This window comes from Eurosta solidaginis, chromosome 4, assembly GCF_040869045.1.
Source record: "Eurosta solidaginis isolate ZX-2024a chromosome 4, ASM4086904v1, whole genome shotgun sequence".
NCBI classification, from domain to species: Eukaryota; Metazoa; Arthropoda; class Insecta; order Diptera; family Tephritidae; genus Eurosta; species Eurosta solidaginis.
In genome coordinates this window covers 277,978,801-278,002,299 of record NC_090322.1, presented here as the reverse complement: position 1 = coordinate 278,002,299, position 23,499 = coordinate 277,978,801, and the positions used below count along the sequence as shown (strand labels likewise).

Sequence of the window (23,499 nt, the reverse complement as noted above, 5' to 3'; positions counted from 1 at the left end):
GTTATAGTGGTCCGATCCTACCGGATTTGACAAATGTCTAATATAATATAACAATACATTCTTGTGCCAAATTTCATTGAGATATCTCGAAATTTGAGGGACTAGTTTGCGTTCAAACAGACAGACGGACGGACAGACGGACATGGCTATATCAACTCAGTTCGTCGCCATGCTCAATTCGGTGTACTTAATGGTGAGTCTATCTTCTATATTTCTCAACGTTACAAACATCGGACCAAAGTTAATATACCATTTCATGTTCATGAAAGGTATAATGATAGTTATAAAAATTATTGTTATAGGCCTTGAGCTCGAATTCGAACCAGTTAACTTGTTTTGTCTAGTTGACGCTGGAAATGCCCATTTGGTTACGACAATAGCCGGAACAACGTAGCACTTTTTTATCAATTCAGTGTCTCGTAAGAAGTTAAACATTTCAGTAGAGCTGATCGCGTCAACTTTTGCAAATTAAAAGGAATATGTCTAAGGAATATACAAATAAGGTGATTGTTGTGACGGGGGCTGGCCAGGGTAAGCATTACTTTCAATAATATGTACATATATAAGAAGGTACATACATTTGTGTAACTCGTCTTCCAACTTTAGGTATTGGTAGAGAACTGTGCGTACAGTTGTCATCAGCTGGTGCAAATGTTATCGCCGTTTCGAAGTCAGTGGCGAAATTAGAGGAGCTTAAGAATAGCTGTCCCGCTATAGATATCATTCCAATAAACCTTCAAAATTGGCAAGAAACACGGGAAACTCTTTCGAAATTACCACCAATAGATGGACTGATAAATAATGCCGGAGTTGCTATTATTAAACCTTTCGCTGAATTGACCGAGCAGAATTTTGACAAGTAATTTGAGTTTCAATTTCATACAGTATAAACATTAGGGTAGTCCTTATAAATCAAGTAAACGATTTTCCCCAGCTTCAACCCTTCAGACAGTAATATACATGATAAAAAGACATACCAGGCATAACCTTTTCTGACATTATTGCCATTTTTCCGCAATGAAAAAAATTTTAAATTCCTCAACTGCACACATATATACATATACATTTCTTCTCAAACAAAAACAAATTTGAATATTTTACTTTGTTTATTTTTTGATTGGTTCTGAGATTGATTTTTAAATTTTGTAAGAGAGAACGGTTTTATACCTCGTAAGTGTTTTTATCATGGTAATATGTATTCCGTAAACCTCACATATAATTTTTGGTGATTATCTTCTTCTTTTTAAAGGGATAAGGAGACTCCCCGCAGATTTTGGGGAGTTTTATCAATGTTGATCGTCCACCAATAAGATAGGTACTAGCCAGATCTTCGCTTGCTGAATAAACAACATTCGACTTTATGTGAGGTTGAGAATTGGGCTGGATACGTTATAAATTTGGCTAGCAACCCGTTGAAAGGGTCGCGCCACACAAGCTCTTAAATCCCGCTAAGGTTTGTCACACAGGAATTAAAGCTAAGGATTAAAATTAATTTTTTTGATTTCTAATGGCACAAAGTCGATAATATTATAGTTGGCGATATCACACTTGTATGTAAAATTTTTGACCGAGTCAGTGACATCTGAAGGGGTGAGACTGGGAAAATCGTTTATTTTATTTATAAGAACCAACCTAATGCGCTTACTTAGCTACTCATTTCTGTACAAAGTACACATATGTAATGTGTACGATGTATAATATTTACCCTTGTATTAATAATTATTATCTCTATATAATCTTAAGCACATTTGATGTCAATGTCAAAGCAGTTTTCAATGTAACACAAACACTTTTGCCCAAGCTCAAAAAAGGATCTTCGATAGTGATGGTATCTTCGTTGGCTGCCTCTCGATCATTCGATGGCCATATACTATATAGTGCTACTAAAGCTGCTGTAGATTCATTAACACGTTCGCTGGCATTGGAATTGGGACCTAAACAAATACGTGTTAACTCTGTTAATCCAACAGTAGTGTTTACACAAATGGGACGTGATATTTGGAGTGATCCAAAAAAATCTGGTCCCCTTTTAGCACATATACCCTTGAACCGCTTTTGTGAGCTACAAGAAGTAATTGACGGAATCCTCTATTTTCTAAGCAGCGAATCGAGTTTTGTAAATGGACATCATTTAAATTTGGAAGGGGGTTATTTGGTGTCATAAATCTTGTACTCATTCATTGTATATACATATGTATAAATGAATAAAGACTCGAAAATGCATAGCACCCTGCGTATTTACGCTTAACATTTGTGCACATGTTCTCTTTTCTGATAAGCACATTGAAGATTAGTTCGGATTTGAAATTGGTATTTTTTTTTTGTCTAGCTCATATAACTTCCGAATGACGGCGAAGCTGGTTAATCCGATTCCAGCAACGATATTGTGCTTGTGTAAATTATTTCGTATGGATTTTATCAGATGAAAATAGTCTGTAACGTACACCTAGTGTGAATCCGCCCCTTTGCGCAATCAAGGTGGATTGCCCCCAGCTAGCTCAGTGTGAGGGGTCGGGGCCCTTAACCCTTGTCCACCTTGATGCGGGGCGGATGTTACAATAATCTCCACCTTCCATCCATGCACACACCTCGGAAGAAGCCACCCTACCTTGGACCGCTCGATAATTTCGGCCTTCAGCAGGTCCCCTTTATCTCCGCTCCGCCTGACTCCTCTTACCTACCCTGTCGTCATCCTTCCTCTCCCCAACCGATCAAATTAGCCAGCCATTCCAATTTCTTTCAATTCACTGTAACATTTTTTATTACAATATCTTAATCCTATACAATGGTATGGATAAAAAAAAACGAATCTTACGGCTATCGAGCCAAATAGCAATGTTAAAAAAAATGATTTATTTCAGGACAAAAAAACTTGTGTCATGCTATGATCAATATATGTATATATAGGTGAATATCCACAGGTACCACATAAAATTATTCACAAGTTCAACAAAAACCACAAAAAAACACACGGAATAAAAATTTAAACCGTTTTCCAAAAAAAAAAAAATAGATTGCCGAACGGTATATGTATGTACGCATTATATATATATATATATATATAGAGATTAACATAAGTACTTTCAACACTTAAAACGAACTATATATATTTTTAGAAAAAATTCGTTTTACGACACTGTACCAAAAATGTTTGCATTCGATTACATACAACAAAGTTTAAAAATGTATATACAAACAAAAACTATTTATGGAAATTTTGACAAAATGTCGGATCGCAAAATTACTGCACCGTTCAATAGGAACTCCTAATTCTTCTACAAACTCCCGGCAGCCACGGCCTAGAATGCTGACGGAGGCGCCAGTATCTAGTAAGCCGCGTGTTTGTATACCCATTATATCTATATCCGCATACACACGCGGGTCTATGGTAGTTATTTTCTTAATAGATGCCACTACTTTTTGTCGGAGTTTTTTCCTCTTTTTAAATCGTTCCCTTGCCTTCTGAATTTTACGAGAAACTGCCCGACGTCCCATAATGCTTTCTGCAAAAATTCTTTCCCGAGTTTCGAGGTATTTCCTAAGTCGTTCTTCATAGGATATCGTATTTTCCTTCCCTGTCTTTGATGGCTTTACGGTTTTTGTGTTTTTATTAACAATGCAAATATCAGTTGTAATTGCTGATTCTATATACGGTTCTGTATTTGTTGTCGCGTCTACTTTGACGAGGTTTGGGTGGAGCGCGATTCCCCCGTCACTATCGTGTTCCGTGAAGCGTTTCCCGCTGGGTTACACATTGGGCATTTGGGAGTGATAACATCCTGTTTGCCACATTTGTAACAGGAAATGCGTCGCTGAAGCGACATACATTCAGTGAAAAAGTGGCCGTCAGTGCCACAATTCCAGCACGAAACGTTTCTACGGGCGCCCGACTGTTTTTTTGAAGACGGATGACGTATTTCCTCCACGGTGACTTGACCCTCATCACCGGGAGTAAAACGCTCATCATCTTCCGATTGATAAATTTCGTTTACCTGTTGTGTGCGTGGCGTAAAACTACTCAACGGCGTGCGGTCTCGGCGCGGAAAACACCGTTCGACTTCCTTACATTACATCCGTAGTTGGTCTAATGAGTATGCCGAAATAGGGTAAACCATTTTCGCTAGAGATTCTCGCAGATTCTCTTTTACCAAACGAACTATTTCATATTCCGGGATTGGTTTCTCAAGTCTTGATCGCAACACTCCGACGGCATGGAAGTAATCGTCGATGTTTTCTACAGGCCTTTGCTTCCTTTCTGTCATTTCCCTAAGGATCTCAAAATCTGTACGTTGTTCTGAAAACTGGCGTAGAAGAGCGAGCTGTAAACTCGGTCAATCGACTCTGCTGTGCGACTTTATATAAAGCCAGTACCACTCGCGTACTTCGCCGCTCAGCAATCGATGGAAATCGCGTATTATTTCATTCCATGTACACCCGTATTGACCTTTTAAATATTCTAGTCGGAATATAAAATCTTCGACTGGCATGGCATCGCGGTGCCCTTTAAAGTCTAGTCCCCATTTTTCTACCTTTATATCTGACCTGGACACTTCCCTATTCCTTTGTCCTGACGTTTCTTAGCTGCTGACGCACCTTCCTCGACAACAAGAGGTTGACGAGCTGGTGGTGGATTATTGCGCGTGTAGACTGCTGCACTGACCATGTGGTGATTGTTGTTCCCACCCATGTCATGATTATTTGTATTAGCATGCGTAGCGAAATTACTGGAACGCCTAGAATCACGGGATTCGATACTTGAATTATGTCTTCGTCGCTTATTATTCCTATTACGTGCCCTATCGTTACCCCTTGACGGCTCTAACGATGTGCCCTAGTTAATTCCGGTTGTCTAAGCTTTGGGCAATTGAGGGCGAGCAGTTTAATAAGAGTTATAAATGAGTAATTTTATGTGCTTGTAAGCGTATGAGTCGTGGCACAGTGGCTGACGTACCCGACCAAACGCCCGGGGTTGCGGGTTCAACTCCCACCAAGCATTCCTTTTTTTAAATTTATAAATTATTATTATTAATGGACTGTATTGAGTTTATGGGGTTTTTGATTTAATGTATTCCATTTATTGAGTTGGGTAGTTTTAGTGTTATTGGTGTATTTAAGTCATGGGAGGATGCATAGCATCAGTACACCTTTATTTATTTAATTTGTGTTTATTTTAAGGGATTCAGTTTATTAAGTTGGGTGGTTTTAGTGTTATTGGTGTGTTTAAGTCATGGGAGGATGCATAGCATCAGTACACCTTTTATTTATTTAATGTGGGGGCGAGCACTGGGGGGCTCTGAGGCTTCGCTCTACTGAGCCACCTCATCCTCTATTTGAAGAACCCTTTAAAATGTGATATGGAGGCGAGCACGGGACGGCTCTAAGGTATTGGCGCCCCATTTTCTACAAGAAAAACCTCTATTTATTTAATTTGGGGCGAGAGTTGGGCACTCTGAGGTTTCGCTCTAATGAGCCACCTCATCTTCTATTTGAAGAACCCCTTCAAAGTGTGATATGGAGGCGAGCACTGAGCTCTGATGTATTAGCACACCATCCGAAGAACCTCCATTTTAATTAAAAAACTCAAACTATGTCTTTAGAATATTTCACTAACCAGTTGAGAATTACAAGCACACTCAATGGCTACTGAAACAAACGAACGAAAAATGTTCATAGTTTAAGTCGCTTAAACATACTCCCCCTTAGACGGCTTAGTCGTCTAATGAAACTTCCATACGAGCCAGTCATCCGGCTCGAAGGACCATGTCTAAGCTTTGGGCAATTGAGGGCGAGCAGTTTAATAAGAGTTATAAATGAGTAATTTTATGTGCTTGTAAGCGTATGAGTCGTGGCACAGTGGCTGACGTACCCGACCAAACGCCCGGGGTTGCGGGTTCAACTCCCACCAAGCATTCCTTTTTTTAAATTTATAAATTATTATTATTAATGGACTGTATTGAGTTTATGGGGTTTTTGATTTAATGTATTCCATTTATTGAGTTGGGTAGTTTTAGTGTTATTGGTGTATTTAAGTCATGGGAGGATGCATAGCGTCAGTAAACCTTTATTTATTTAATTTGTGTTTATTTTAAGGGATTCAGTTTATTAAGTTGGGTGGTTTTAGTGTTATTGGTGTGTTTAAGTCATGGGAGGATGCATAGCATCAGTACACCTTTTATTTATTTAATGTGGGGGCGAGCACTGGGGGGCTCTGAGGCTTCGCTCTACTGAGCCACCTCATCCTCTATTTGAAGAACCCTTTAAAATGTGATATGGAGGCGAGCACGGGACGGCTCTGAGGTATTGGCGCCCCATTTTCTACAAGAAAAACCTCTATTTATTTAATTTGGGGCGAGAGATCGAAAAAATCTCACCGAATTATAGAAAATAGTTTTATTACACATTATACAGTGCCTTTTTCTTAGTGAAATACCAAAGAAAGTGTACTCTCTGTTTAACACTTAAGCATAATAAGAAGCAAGTAGTTTGAAGTCAAATTCAAAGAAAGTGCTCGTCATCACGCCGCCTAGAGTCACGGGAAAGGGAAAAAACTCTTATACAACCGCATATCAGGAACTCTAGAATCATTGCCATCGCCACAACATTATCGCTATCACCGCCGCAGCAACCGCATCCCAAAAAAGGAAGGTAAATTTATACTCCAACCCCCCTAGACAATGGTCCTTCGAGCCGGATGACTGGCTCGTATGGAAGCATGTCTAAGCTTTGGGCAATTGAGGGCGAGCAGTTTAATAAGAGTTATAAATGAGTAATTTTATGTGCTTGTAAGCGTATGAGTCGTGGCACAGTGGCTGACGTACCCGACCAAACGCCCGGGGTTGCGGGTTCAACTCCCACCAAGCATTCCTTTTTTTAAATTTATAAATTATTATTATTAATGGACTGTATTGAGTTTATGGGGTTTTTGATTTAATGTATTCCATTTATTGAGTTGGGTAGTTTTAGTGTTATTGGTGTATTTAAGTCATGGGAGGATGCATAGCATCAGTACACCTTTATTTATTTAATTTGTGTTTATTTTAAGGGATTCAGTTTATTAAGTTGGGTGGTTTTAGTGTTATTGGTGTGTTTAAGTCATGGGAGGATGCATAGCATCAGTACACCTTTTATTTATTTAATGTGGGGGCGAGCACTGGGGGGCTCTGAGGCTTCGCTCTACTGAGCCACCTCATCCTCTATTTGAAGAAAAACCTCTATTTATTTAATTTGGGGCGAGAGTTGAGCACTCTGAGGTTTCGCTCTAATGAGCCACCTCATCTTCTATTTGAAGAACCCCTTCAAAGTGTGATATGGAGGCGAGCACTGGGCTCTGATGTATTAGCACACCATCCGAAGAACCTCCATTTTAATTAAAAAACTCAAACTATGTCTTTAGAATATTTCACTAACCAGTTGAGAATTACAAGCACACTCAATGGCTACTGAAACAAACGAACGAAAAATGTTCGTAGTTTAAGTCGCTTAAACACCGGTAAACTCACGAATTTCCGTCAGAATCGCTTGTTTCGCCTCGACCATCAATTCTTTTAGAATTGGTGCTAACTCATCCCTAAGCCCCCGAGGGTTGCTTACAGAAGCATGATTTAGTTCGACACTATTGGTAGCGGCAGGTGGTGGGAAATTCAGGTTAGGTGGTGGAGCTGGTAATTGTTGCGATTGCTCCTTTGGTGCTTTCGGAATAGTACCGGTGCTCTTGTTTGGATCTGCTGAAACGTTGATTATGTTTGCTTTCCTTTTATCCCCGCCTGCGGCTCCGGCTGTGCTACCGCCTCCGAATCGATCAGAAAGATCTACAAAGGTAGAGTCATGGGAGTTCGCCATGTTGGAAGAGTTTATTTATTTGTTTAGTCTTGTATCGGGTGTTATAAGGTTCGAAGCGACCCATACGATTCGTGTTTAACACCTATCGCACCGTCTATTTTCAACTTTTGTTTCGCCAAAAAAAAGGTAACTCAATTTCAAATCTGCTTGCAAATTGTTTTCAAAAAAAGTTTGTTTTCATCAAAAAAAGTTTATAGTTTAATTTCGCTCGTTTTCGAAGATCAATTTCAAATATTTAATTTCGATGTTTCCTCAAGGAAAATTATTTATAGTTTAAATTCTATGTCAAAATATTTGACTTTAAATTGTTTTCACAAAGAAGTATTAATAATTTCAAATTTCACATATATTTGTTTGGAGGGGTTCAGATGACGTTCAGGCCTATCAAAAGAATTTTTTTTTTTTTATGTTAGGAGTCATTGGAGCAAACTCTTGCGTTCCTACGAGGGTGTATGCACTTCAGTATTTCAAAAAAAAAAATCAATATATGGATATGTGTCATTGCAATTTTATACATTATACTACACAAGTTATATAAAATGGACTGCTTGTGGCTATAATGTCTAAAATCCTTAAATTTTTGGAGCAGCTTATTATAAAAAAAACTCTAATAAGGACTTCCCTTGTATCTGTAGCTAAAAAAATTGATGGTATTGTAATGAATCCAAAAGAAGAAAAAAATTTAGAAATTCGAAAGGATGCAAATAGCCGGCCACCCTAATACGACTATGCCATCTATGGGCTATTGCTAGGGTCTGCCATCTGCAGCCAACTCCTGTCTCGGGTGCAATTAACTGCTCGGATCAAGCACCATAAATAAGTCACCGAAACAGGGTGTTGGTAACATACGGCCAGACCCGTTTAATTTGATGATTGTATGCGCTACAATGTATATGTATATTGTGAAGAGTGATATATATTTATACTAAATGAGCTTTGGCTATTACTACCGAATTAGATGTTGATTTCGAATTTAAAATTTGCTCATTGGTGGGCGCCAATTTCAATCAGCGGCGCTGCTGTACAATCCTCACGATAACATTTTATTTCATCACCATACATATGTATACGGTATTTAAAAAAATTTCTTTTGTTTGGCCGCTATAATCAGTATAGCGGCGCCTCTCTATGCTTTCGTTTGGGCGCCATAATTTATTGTAACGTACACCTAGCGTGAATCCGCCCCTTTGCGCAATCAAGGTGGATTGCCCCCAGCTAGCTCAGTGTGAGGGGTCGGGGCCCTTGTCCACCTTGATGCGGGGTGGATGTTACAATCATCTCTATCTTCTGACTTCCATGCGTACCCCTCCAGCAGATACACCGTTTTCTTGTGCCGTTTTCCCATTGTCATCCTTAATCTCAACCGCAATCATTATAACCTATATCCATCCTTTTCCTGTACTCACCACGCTCGGAGCTACCATATGGCTACCATCTGGCAACCCTTGGAATAGAGCTTTTTAAAAATTTCCTTTTGGGATTTTGTTGCTTTTCTTTATTCTGACGTTTCTATTTGTTTATGTTTTTATGCGTGCGCTTATTTATTCGCGGGATTAATTGTAATGTTTTATACAAATATTTCAGCAATGATTTAGTGCCAGTAAGCAAAAAAAAAAAAAACAGAAACGAGGTTTTATTCTTCCACCAGCAAATTCCTATCTGCCTCAGGACTGGCTGTGGAAAAGCCACCTTCGTGCTTTTGGCAGCCAGGCGTAGGCGCCCCCAAAATATTGGCCAAGACTAAAAGTCTAGGGCTACTGGCGTCCAAAAATTTCGGTGAGGCTGTCAAAAGACGTGCTTTGGGCCCAGGATCACGATTCCGAAAGCCGAATTCAAAAATTTTGTATCCGCCAAGAGATATTTGCAAAGAAGTGTTTTCATGCGGCTGCTGTAATTTCGATGGTTTAAATACCCACAAAAAAAAATTGTCCACTCATATAAGTGATATACCCTTTTAGACCCACATTAATTAAAGTTTCTTTTTTTTTCTCTTACAGTGCGGACCTTATAAACTCCGGCTTTAATCCCTTTACTCCCTGCTTCCGCATTTGAGCGGGACAAGATGCGCTTTCGACCCAACGCGGGGAACACCCACACCCTGACAAGTCATACATGAAATAAATTTTTTTCCTTTTCCCCTAAACGGACATTCAGACCTTGGTACATTGCAACATTCGCCTTTGCCTAGTCACAAATTACTGCTTTAAGAGATAGACCTACATCCTCAACCGCTTAAATATTTTCAAATAAAATTTCACGCAATTGTTCTGCCTTTAGACCATTTCTAACAGTATAATATGAAAAAAAAAAAAAATGTAAGGCGCGATAACCTCCGAAGAGATCAAAGGCCGAGCTTCTCTTCCAATTTGCGTCGTGCTCCTCTTGATTTTCCCTACAAATTGGCCGGACGGGACCTACATGTTTTATGCCGACTCCGAACGGCATCTGCAAGGCAGATGCGGTTTCACTGAGAGCTTTTCATGGCAGAAATACACCCGGAGCGCTTGCCAAACACTGCCGAGGGGCGACCCCGCTTAGACAAATTTTCTTCTAATATTAAAACTTTATTTCTAAAATGTTGATGTTGCTTTTTCCGGGGTGCGAACCCAGGGCATACGGTGTGGTAGGCGGGGCACGCTACCATCACACCACGGTGGCCGCCATATAGTATAATATGATAAAATATATTTCCAATGAGAAGTTATGCCTTTGACCATGAAGAAGTAGCACCTGCCTGCAACTTTCTGCTTTCTTCTATTATTGCCAAGGTCAACAAAGCCATCAATTAGATCTCTATCTTTTGTTCTGTTGTACGCGAGATCCTTTTTGATCAAAATTTCGTCAAAAAGTATTTCACAAACTTTTTCTTCTGCAGACATCCCGCGTACAATAGTCTTCAAATTGGAAATAATGTTACTATCAATGCCTGGTACTACATATTTTATTGGTCGCCAGGATAGAAGTTTTTTTGTGAGGCAATGCAAAACTTAAGTCGTCGCGGAGGAAGTTGTGGGCCTTTGTGCACATATAATTAATAGTTTGTGCCAAGGTCTTACTTTCTGCATTTGGATATGAAAACGAGGTGTCGACTATCATTCTTGCGAATGTAATAGCGTCGGCACTAGCGTTTTCCGAAGGTATAATAGCCTTTTCAAGTACTTTTTTCAAATCCTAAACTTCTTTTTCTAACTCTAAAATGTGTTTGTAACGTACGTCTTTTTTCAGATACATCTGAAAAACTTTCGCCATAAGTTCAGGATGTTGAAAAATGTATACGTCATCTCCTACCAACTCAGACGAATGCCCGTGCCCGCGCTTGTCCCAGAGGTCAGAAAAATTTTCAATGGGCGGTCTTTCATCCGGCAATACAAATATGCCTTCAGGCATTTCGTTTGAATTATCTGAACACCTACTAAAATCATTTGTTTCTAAATGATATTTTGGAAAAGCACCCCTCAGGACTCTATTCTTTGCAAGATAATTGCTGTCAAAGTGACGCTCGCAAATGCTCAACATTTTTCTGTTTTTAAAAGGGACATTTAAGCAACATGCCGTCGCCCACGAATTGAAAACAGCTTCGTCGCTAGGGAACGAATAAAGCACGCAGCTTTCGTCCTTTGGGCCCGTTTTCGTGGCTCCGCAATTGGAGTTGAAGAAACGGGCGCAGAAAAAGTGGCTGCATAGCACATAGGCTCCTCATCGGCGACCTCGGCGATCGGGGCAGCAACCGCAGTATATGTAATGATATTGGTTTGGTGTTACCAGAGCTGTCAGCCAAATTACACTGTCAGATTGTATTGTCAGTATTGTCAGTTGTGCATCAACCAGCAGCGTACATTCACGTCAATTTTATAAGTATCTTGTACTAAATAATAAATAAATCTACATATATTGTAAATAAAACAATTGAACTAAAATATGAAAAGTATTATTTCCTATACTTTTACATGGTGTCAGAAGGTAAAGTACCGCCATCGATTTTCGTCAGTCACACGCATAGAACGAAGAATTGATTTTATCACATGGTGATGAAACATAACCTCAAAGGTGAATGCAATTACGTACAACAGTGTGAAAGCATAACTGAAATTGTTGAGTTGATAAATACTGATAAATGAAAATCAGCGGACCGGGTGCAAAATGGCTGAAGCACGGAAAGAATTGAAAGAACTGGATTGCTCGAATTTTTCAACAGAATGGAAAAATTGGAAACGAGATTTCTCAGTTTACATGATTGCAAACAACAAAAACGCTCAACCGGAACCAACGAAAATTGCCATATTTCTGTGGTTGATTGGCACAAAGGGTGCGAATATATACAATACATTATACCCAAATGATGGCTGAGAAAACTCATTATTGGGAACAGCCACTGTAAATCGTACAATTCCGGCAACTGATGATCAACCAGAACGTGTCTTAGAAGAAATTCAGCAACGCACATTATCTGAGGTCTTGAAGAAGTTCGATGAGCATTGTTTGCCACAAAAAAATGTTGCAATGGAATCTTATCGATTTAATAATTTATTCCAAAAGGAGAAGCAAACATTTAATGAATTTCTGACGGAACTGCGCACTCAATTGGAGCGTTGCGAGTTCCGATGCATATGTGGTGCCTCATATGAAAACCGAATGTTGCGTGATCAAATAATAACCGGCGTGTTCGACAAAAAACTACAATTAAAATTGTTGGACGGTCGAGATGAAACAGTTGAACGGGTTATCGATATTGCAAAAACGTTTGAATCGGCAAATGTCAACAAAGGAATCTTGGACTCAGAGAAATTAGTGGTTGCTACGGTATCATCGTCACATGAGGTGGATGCGATTAACACAACAAAACGTTTTTGTTTTAATTGTGCTAAACCATGGGATCCAAAGCATAATATGGTATGTAAGGCAAAAGAAGATATTTGCCGAGGATGCTCAAAAAAGGGACACTTTCAAGCCATGTGTCGCAAATCAAAGGGGAAACCAGCAGAGTTATCAGAAGAAAAAAAACCATTGGAAAATAAGAACGTCGCTGGACTTAACTGGAGTGATCTCACAGGTAATTTGGGTGACAGTGGTAACAATTTTGTAAACACGCTTAGTTGTATGAAATTCATTTATAGAATAAATTCGAAAGACAATGGGAAATGGACCAAGAAATATAGCATAAGGGGCGAAACAGTAGAATTCAAAATTGATACTGGCGCTGACGTAAATTGTGTGCCGGCAAAACTAATTAGGAAATTGAATATTAAAACTCTTGATCGACAAAATGATTTCTCTGTTTTCGATTATAGTAACAATAAAATTAGTGTTCATGGAATTGTTAAATTGGAATGTTTTGATTTGTCCCTACGAACTAAACATTCGAATTTTGAATTTATCGTTGTTGATGACAATTTTGAACCAATTCTCGGACTTGATACTTGTGTTCGATTTAATCTCATTAAACGATGGACGTTGGTGCAATCGCCTTCATTACAAAGGAAAGATTTGTGAAATCTAATCAAGACCTTTTTGACGGACTTGGCAAATTTCCCGGAAAGTTTTCGATAATTCTAAAAGAAAAATCACAACCAGTATTGCACTACAAGAAGCGAATCTCACTGTCATTGGTGGATAAATTAAAGACTGAACTTGATATAATGGTCCGAGACAAGATCATATCACCTCTCGGCTACCCAACGGATTGGGTTAATAATCTAAATGGTAGGCTATGTATTTGCTTGGACCCAAAACCACTGAACTCTTGCATCAAACGTGAGCATTTCTTAATTCCAACAATTGAGAACTTAACGTCCAAGCTTGCGAATAAAACATGTTTTTCGGTGCTTGACCTTAGCAGTGGATTTTGGCACATGGAATTGGACGAGGACAGTTCAAACCTTACGACATTTATGACACCATTTGGGCGGTTTAAATTTAATCGGGTTCCATTCGGGTTGAACTGTGCACCTGAAATGTTTCAAAAGAAAATGATCGAAATTTTTGGAGACATTCCGGGTGTTATGGTATATTTTGATGACGTGGGCATTTATGCAGACAATGAAAAAGAACATGACGAAATCATGGCACAAGTTTTTGATCGGGCAAAAAAGAACGGTATAAAATTCAACCCGGACAAACTTCAATTTCGTAAGACCGAAATAAGTTTCATGGGTAATGTAATTTCTGGTGGGGTAATAAAGCCAAAACCAAAATACCGGGACGCAATTCTTGGAATGAAAAGGCCAAATGACAAAGCAGCTGTTTTACAATTCTTGGGTTTGTTGAAATATATTGCTCGTTTCCTTCCAAATCTGTCAAAACAAACGGCCAATCTGCGTAATTTAACAATAAATGATGTCCCATTCAAGTGGTGTGAAGAACACGAGTCGGAATTTCAAAACTTGTTGAGCATCGTCTCATCAGAACAAGTGTTGGCAATATATAACCCGGGCAAAACATTCACGGTTCAAACGGATGCATCAAAGGATGGTTTGGGCTGTGTGATAATGCAGGAGGGACGTCCGATTGCATTTGCATCAAGAACACTAAATAAGAGTGAGCAAAAATGGGCTCAAATTGAGAAGCAATTATTGGCAATTGTCTTCGCGTGCCAACGCTTTCATTTTTTCCTTTACGGACGTAACTTCACAGTTGAAAGTGATCATAAACCACTTGAAACACTGATTAAGCGTGACATTGATGACGTAACAATGCGCCTGCAAAGGATGTTTATGTTTTTGCTAAAATATCCAAACTTGTCGGTTGTGTATAAGCCAGGTAAAGAGATGTTATTTGCTGACTGCCTTTCACGGGCACAGTTATCGGAAGTGGAGGAGGTAAATGGCTTATCCGGAATCATTCATTCGGTAACAAAAACTGTCTGTGCCACGGAATAAAATTACAACTTTTATCGCAAAATTCTAAACGACGATGAAAAATACTCACGAATATGCAATTATGTTGAAAATGGGTGGCCAAAGTTTCATCAGCTTGATGATTTGAGCCAACAATTTCACAAATTCAGATCAGAACTGCATGTTGAAAATAAATTGTTGTTTCGAAATCACCGACTAGTGATTGGAACTGAATTACAAAAGAAGATTGCTAGTTGGTTGCATGGTGCTCATCTCGGAATAGAGAAGACCCTTGCTCGGGCTCGAATGCTCTATTATTGGCCAAGAATGAATGAGCAAATTAAAGATCTTGTTACGTCATGTACCATCTGTGAAAAGTTCAAGCGAAATAATCAAAAAGAGCCTTTAAAACAGGAAGGGGTGCCGAATTATCCATTTGAGGTAGTAGCGATGGATTTGTTTGAATATGCGGGACGTGACTTTCTGGCACTGATAGATGCATATTCGAATTATCTGGCGGCCTTTAAGCTCAATAACAAAACATCGGGGCATATTATTGAAAGCATTCGGGAGATGTTTGACAAGATCGGATATCCAACTATTGTGAGGAGTGACAATGTTCCATTTAACTCGGCTGAGTTTGATCGATTCGCGACTGCATTTAACATCCAATTCAAATATTCAAGTCCAAGATACCCGCAAAGCAATGGCTTAGCGGAGAAGGCTGTTGCAATTGCGAAGAATATCCTCAAGCGGTGCTATGAAGCAGGCGAAGTCGATCAATTTCAGTACCGAATACTTGAATATAATAAAACACCTGTCACAAGTATGGGTATAACTCCTCCGGAACTATTCTTTGGTCGGCTGGTTAAAACCAAATTACCGATCTCTGGTTCATTATTGGTCAGAAAGAGTATCGCGGAATCGCAAATTAAAAAAACAATGGAAAAAAAAAGAAGTGCAAAAATATTACTATGATCGAAATGCGAAGTCATTGCCAGCATTAAGCGAGGGTGATTTGGTAATTTTTAAAAAGAATAGTAAGGAGTGGAATTACGGAAAGATCATTGGAAATATAAACGGTAGTTCATATATTATTCCTGACGGCCTCGATAACTACTTTAGACGAAATCGCAGGTTTATTGCAAAGACAAAAAATTCCGATTTTGATGCGTCGGAATTGTTATTTAAGGAAAGTATCAAAAATGACTGTAATGGTCAGAACAAATTTAGCGAAAGTAAAATAATACCAAACGGGTCTGGATCTGGCATGGGGGTTGAAAATAACTGTGAGGCGAATGAGCGTGAACCACCAGCTGGGGTCGATTTGAATGAATCTACGTCTACGGACGAATATGAAACGGCTGGTAGTGAGGGTTCAGGAGCAGAGTCGGAAAATGAGGTATCGGACCGTGATCCTGGTTTAGATCATGCGTATACAACTCGTAGTGGTCGCAACATACGGGCTCCACAAAGATACGGGTGGGACTGAATTTATTAAAAACAAGTAAGGAAGGCTAAGTTCGGGTGTAACCGAACAATACATACTCAGTTGAGAGCTATGGAGACAAAATAAGGAAAATCACCATGTCGGAAAATGAACCTAGGGTAACCCTGGAATGTGGTTGTATGACATGTGTATCAAATGGAAGGTATTAAAAAGTATTTTAAGAGAGAGTAGGCCATAGTTCTATGGATGGACGCCATTTAGGGATATCGCCATAAAGGTGGACCAGGGCTGACTCTAGAATTTGTTTGTACGATATGGGTATCAAATGAAAGGTGTTACTGAGCATTTTAAGAGGGAGTGGGCCTTAGGTCTATCGGTGGACGCCTTTTCGAGATATCGCCATTAAGGTGGGCCAGGGGTGACTCTAGAATGTGTTTGTACGATATGGGTATCAAATGAAAGGTGTTGCTGAGCATTTTAAGAGGGAGTGGGTATTAGGTCTATAGGTGGACGCCTTTTCGAGATATCGCCATTAGGGTGGGCCAGGGGTGACTCTAGAATGTGTGTACGATATGGGTATCAAACGAAAAGTGTTGCTGAGCATTTTAAGAGGGAGTGGGTATTAGGTCTATAGGTGGACGCCTTTTCGAGATATCGCCATTAGGGTGGGCCAGGGTGACTCTAGAATGTGTTTGTACGATATGGGTATCAAATGAAAGGTGGTAATGAGTATTTTAAAAGGGAGTAATCCTTAGTTCTATAGGTGGACGCCTTTTCGAGATATCGCCATAAAGGTGGACCAAGGGTGACTCTAGAATGTTTGTACGATATGGGTATCAAACGAAAGGTGTTACTGAGCATTTTAAGAGGGAGTGGGCATTAGGTCTATAGGTGGACGCCTTTTCGAGATATCGCCATTAGGGTGGGCCAGGGGTGACTCTAGAATGTGTTTGTACGATATGGGTATCAAATGAAAGGTGGTAATGAGTATTTTAAAAGGGAGTAATCCTTAGTTCTATAGGTGGACGCGTTTTCGAGATATCGCCATAAAGGTGGACCAAGGGTGACTCTAGAATGTTTGTACGATATGGGTATCAAACGAAAAGTGTTGCTGAGCATTTTAAGAGGGAGTGGGTATTAGGTCTATAGGTGGGCGCCTTTTCGAGATATCGCCATAAAGGTGGACCAAGGGTGACTCTAGAATGTTTGTACGATATGGGTATCAAACGAAAAGTGTTGCTGAGCATTTTAAGAGGGAGTGGGTATTAGGTCTATAGGTGGACGCCTTTTCGAGATATCGCCATTAGGGTGGGCCAGGGTGACTCTAGAATGTGTTTGTACGATATGGGTATCAAATGAAAGGTGGTAATGAGTATTTTAAAAGGGAGTAATCCTTAGTTCTATAGGTGGACGCGTTTTCGAGATATCGCCATAAAGGTGGACCAAGGGTGACTCTAGAATGTTTGTACGATATGGGTATCAAACGAAAAGTGTTGCTGAGCATTTTAAGAGGGAGTGGGTATTAGGTCTATAGGTGGGCGCCTTTTCGAGATATCGCCATAAAGGTGGACCAAGGGTGACTCTAGAATGTTTGTACGATATGGGTATCAAACGAAAAGTGTTGCTGAGCATTTTAAGAGGGAGTGGGTATTAGGTCTATAGGTGGACGCCTTTTCGAGATATCGCCATTAGGGTGGGCCAGGGGTGACTCTAGAATGTGTGTACGATATGGGTATCAAACGAAAAGTGTTGCTGAGCATTTTAAGAGGGAGTGGGTATTAGGTCTATAGGTGGACGCCTTTTCGAGATATCGCCATTAGGGTGGGCCAGGGTGACTCTAGAATGTGTTTGTACGATATGGGTATCAAATGAAAGGTGGTAATGAGTATTTTAAAAGGGAGTAATCCTTAGTTCTATAGGTGGACGCCTTTTCGAGATATCGCCATAAAGGTGGACCAAGGGTGACTCTAGAATGTTTGTACGATATGGGTATCAAACGAAAGGTGTTACTGAGCATTTTAAGAGGGAGTGGGCATTAGGTCTATAGGTGGACGCCTTTTCGAGATATCGCCATTAGGGTGGGCCAGGGGTGACTCTAGAATGTGTTTGTACGATATGGGTATCAAATGAAAGGTGGTAATGAGTATTTTAAAAGGGAGTAATCCTTAGTTCTATAGGTGGACGCGTTTTCGAGATATCGCCATAAAGGTGGACCAAGGGTGACTCTAGAATGTTTGTACGATATGGGTATCAAACGAAAAGTGTTGCTGAGCATTTTAAGAGGGAGTGGGTATTAGGTCTATAGGTGGGCGCCTTTTCGAGATATCGCCATAAAGGTGGACCAAGGGTGACTCTATAATGTTTGTACGATATGGGTATCAAACGAAAAGTGTTGCTGAGCATTTTAAGAGGGAGTGGGTATTAGGTCTATAGGTGGACGCCTTTTCGAGATATCGCCATTAGGGTGGGCCAGGGTGACTCTAGAATGTGTTTGTACGATATGGGTATCAAATGAAAGGTGGTAATGAGTATTTTAAAAGGGAGTAATCCTTAGTTCTATAGGTGGACGCGTTTTCGAGATATCGCCATAAAGGTGGACCAAGGGTGACTCTAGAATGTTTGTACGATATGGGTATCAAACGAAAGGTGTTACTGAGCATTTTAAGAGGGAGTGGGCATTAGGTCTATAGGTGGACGCCTTTCCGAGATATCGCCATTAGGGTGGGCCAGGGGTGACTCTAGAATGTTTGTAAGATATGGGTATCAAACGAAAGGTGTTACTGAGCATTTTAAGAGGGAGTGGGCATTAGGTCTATAGGTGGACGCCTTTTCGAGATATCGCCATTAGGGACTCTAGAATGTTTGTACGATATGGGTATCAAACGAAAGGTGTTACTGAGTATTTTAAGAGGAGTGGACATTAGGTCTATAGGTGGACGCCTTTTCGAGATATCGCCATTAGGGTGGGCCAGGGGTGACTCTAGAATGTTTGCACGATATGGGTATCAAACGAAAGGTGTTACTGAGCATATTAAGAGGGAGCGGGCATTAGGTCTATAGGTGGACGCGTTTTCGAGATATCGCCATTAGGGTGGGCCAGGGGTGACTCTAGAATGTGTTTGTACGATATGGATATCAAATTAAAGGTATTAATGAGGGTTTTAAAAGCGAGTGGCCCTTAGATGTATATGTGAAGGCGTTCTCGCGATATCGACCAAAATGTGAACCAGGTGATCCAGAAAATCATCTGTCGGGTACTGCTAATTTATTTATATATGCAATACCACTAACAGTATTCCTGCCAATATTCCAAGGGCTGTTGATTTCGCCTAGTAGAACTTTTTCATTTTCTTCTACTTAATATGGTAGGTGTCACACCCATTTTACAAAGTTTTTTCCAAAGTTATATTTTGCGTCAATAAACCAATCCAGTTACCATGTTTCATCCCTTTTTTCGTATTTGGTATAGAATTATGGCATTTTTTTCATTTTTCGTAATTTTCGATATCGATAAAGTGGGCGTGGTTATGGTCGGATTTCGGCCATTTTTTATACCAAGATAAAGTGAGTTCAGATAAGTACGTGGGCTAAGTTTAGTAAAGATATATAGGTTTTTGCTCAAGTTATTGTTTTAACGGCCGAGCGGAAGGACAGACGGTGGACTGTGTATAAAAACTGGGCGTGGCTTCCACCGATTTCGCCCATTTTCACAGAGAACAGTTACCGTCATAGAATCTATGCCCCTACCAAATTTGAGAAGGATTGGTAAATTTTTGTTCGACTTATGGCATTAAAAGTATTCTAGACAAACTAAATGAAAATGGGCGGAGCCACGCCCATTTTGAAATTTTCTTTTATTTTTGTATTTTGTTGCATCATATCATTACTGGAGTTGAATTTTGACTTAATTTACTTATATACAGTAAAGATATTAAATTTTTTGTTAAAATTTGAATTAAAAAAATTTTTTTTTAAAAAAGTGGGCGTGTTCTTCATCCAATTTTGCTAATTTTTATTTAGCACATATATAGTAATAGTAGTAACGTTCCTGCCAAATTTCATCATACTGATGATTTTGATATATGGAAGTCTATATCTATCTCGATTCCTTTATACCTGTACAACCAACCGTTATCCAATCAAAGTTAATATACTCTGTGAGCTCTGCTCAACTGAGTATAAAAAACAAAAAAAAAAAAAAAGAGCGTGTAATGATATTGGTTTGGTGTTACCAGAGCTGTCAGCCAAATTATACTGTCAGATTGTATTGTAAGTATTGTCAGTTGAGCATCAACCAGCAGCGTACATTCACGTCAATTTTATAAGTATCTTGTACTAAATAATAAATAAATCTACATATATTGTAAATAAAACAATTGAACTACAATATAAAAAGTATTGTTTCCTATACTTTTTACAGTATCTATATCGAAAATGCTATACTTTAGTTGCTTTTCCCAATTAAAAATTGTATTAAAAAAATCAATAAATTTAACAAAAAAAAACAAATGCCGCTCAAAATATTTGATAAAACAACTTTAGAAAATTAAAATTAAAAACAGAGAAAATGTTAGTAAAATAAATGAAAATAAAAGCATAATAAAACATAAAACAACATAAACAAATAAACTAAAAATTGCAGGTTTAACTGCATATGTATATGCATGACATAATGTCGCTAGACACGAACGAAGATGACAGAAAATACCATTGATAGACGAAATCGCTATGAGACAATTCGTTCGACTGAGCTATTGTTCGCAATACAGAATGACGCCCTAAAATTTAATATTTCGTCAAAGAGGATAAATATAATAAGAGCCACCAGTCTGCTACGAGTGTCGAGTAACTCGCTGGAAATTAAAAAAAAATTATGTATAATGTTTCCCATGAGGGACATTATCAATTGTTTCGCATTTATCCATGTCGTGTAGGCACCTTATGCAAATGTGATTTTTGGAAAGAGGATTAATTAATTAATTAAATACAGTCGGAAAAATAAACACAAATGCCCCACAAAAAGCTGCGATTACCCTAGCCAAAAACACTATGCAAAGTAAATCTCTTATTATAATTATCCTCTTTGATTTCGTTTTCTAATACTCGAAGTCAAGAATCTATAGTAGACGATGACACATATAGAAGTTGGTCTTGTTTGGAAACTGTTAAGGAGTGCTACAGAATAGTTAAAGCTCAAATTTTAATAAATTGGTAATATGAACGCCCTAAATTATCATGTGAAATCGCCAATTACATCATTAGCCGTGTTTTTTTTATACGTAAACGTCTGTACGCTTAAACTTTATATGGACTGCTAAGCGTCAAACTTTAAATACACCTCTGAAATTGCTGCGCATAAAATTTGTCCTACTAAATTTCAATACGCATTATACTCAGATGTAACTGAAATATGTGTTTTTGTTTCTCCCTCTACACTAATTCATCGCAACTGATTTAGCTATGTATATGTTATACCCTATGGCCATCAGAGGTTTGTGTCTCCGCTTTTCGGTACACCCTGTGATGTAGCTAGTTATTTAACCACTGCCGCTAGATGGGTCTCCTAAGCATTATCTAAGCGAGGATAAGCGTTTTTTTACGCGCAAACGTAAACATATACGCGTGTGTAAAAAAACGGCTATTGTACAAGGCATTGTATGGAAAATTATCAAGAAGAAGCAATCAGCTGTTGGGATAACACCACCTCTAGTGAATTCGCCTTGGGTTGGTTTGTTAGATAGCACAAATCACACAAGAGAAGATTGCGCATTGCGCATGTACACATTAGATCAGCTGTTTTTTATGGGTAATTTTTACGTCATTTTCCTTTAGCTCTTGTTTTTTTCTCTCTTTCTTTCATTCGCTCAAGCAGTCAAGTGTGCGCAGAACGAAGCAATTTTGAACTCGTGAATGCTCAATCTGGGTGATGATTTGTGATTAGATTGAGTTGTGTTCCAACGAAACCTGATCCAGATACCGATAAAAAAATGTTTGTAGAAAAATGTTTACAGAACTTACAGACATATGCACTAGGGCATTCGATATTTAACACATATTTTCCACCCGACAACCCATAAGGCCCGGGTTTTCAGGAGTTGGTTAAACTAAGTTTACTTAAACTCTAGTCAAATTTAAACTCCAGTTAAACTACTGAGCAGTTTTTCAGGAATTCAAGGGGTTGATAAGCGCAATACAAAGCTTTGTTATGGTCCATTTGGGAGAGTCACCTTTGGAACGCACCTAGTAGCTAGTGATGGCAAAGAAAAGGTGCCATGGCAATTTTAATCGAAAATGGACACTAGAGATCGCCACGGCCGCGTGAAGGATGATCTCTAGGAGGAAACACGCTGTTTCCAAAAAAAAAAAAAAAATTTTGGAGGAAGACCGAGATACTTGGACGTGTGCACTGATGGGATCGAACCAAAAACCGTATTTGAATGAATGCTGAAGCGAAAATTGGTGAAAAAGCCCACGTTTAATGCCGGTGTGGCTGCTAGTGGGAAAAAGAAAAAAAAAAGGAAAGTACATACATACTTTCACATGTGTACTTAGGGTATATAACCTAAATTCAAAGGTGATAGTTGGTGAAAATAGAAAAACAAAGACAAATACATACCTTCCGCATGTATACTTAGTGTATATTACCAAACCATATTTCGAACGCTCCGGCACAAAAAAAACCAGTGAAAGTGGGTGAAGTAAAACAAAGGAAAAAAAAGTCCACGTTTAATGCGGTGTGGCTGCCACTTGCGAAAATACATACTTTTCACGTGTATAGTTATTGTATTTCACCTAACCGTACCTTAGTGAATGCTTCGGCAGAAGCGAAAATTGGGAAAAATCCAAGTTTAATGCCTGTGTGGCTGCTATTTGAGAAAAGTACATTCACACTTTGAACATGTGTACTTAGGGTATGTAACCACAACAACTTCGACCGCTCCACCACAACCGCAACCACCAGCTATAGCGCCAACGAAACGCTGTAACCAACCAACACCAGTCGTGCCCATCTTGCGTGCAAAAACCGTGCACTGCCACTATAAACCGCGCGCAAACACCAGCGATAGCGCTAGCCAACCAAACGTGATAGTTGGTGAAAATAGAAAAACAAAGACAAATACATACCTTCCGCATGTATACTTAGTGTATATTACCAAACCATATTTCGAACGCTCCGGCACAAAAAAAACCAGTGAAAGTGGGTGAAGTAAAACAAAGGAAAAAAAAGTCCACGTTTAATGCGGTGTGGCTGCCACTTGCGAAAATACATACTTTTCACGTGTATAGTTATTGTATTTCACCTAACCGTACCTTAGTGAATGCTTCGGCAGAAGCGAAAATTGGGAAAAATCCAAGTTTAATGCCTGTGTGGCTGCT

The 23,499-nt window shown here is 39.2% G+C and overlaps 2 protein-coding genes across 2 annotated transcripts in view; both read left to right on the top strand.

Annotated features, from left to right (window-relative positions):
- Positions 1-23,499, top strand: part of shop (shopper) — a 109,110-nt gene that overhangs the window by 51,781 nt on the left and 33,830 nt on the right. The gene's annotated exons all lie outside the window — the stretch shown is intronic.
- LOC137249581 (L-xylulose reductase-like) lies at positions 378-2,248 on the top strand. Its single transcript, XM_067781210.1, has 3 exons — positions 378-531; positions 607-859; positions 1,744-2,248. The coding sequence occupies exons 1-3, from the start codon at positions 480-482 to the stop codon at positions 2,162-2,164; spliced, it is 726 nt and encodes a 241-aa protein (XP_067637311.1). The 5' UTR covers positions 378-479; the 3' UTR covers positions 2,165-2,248.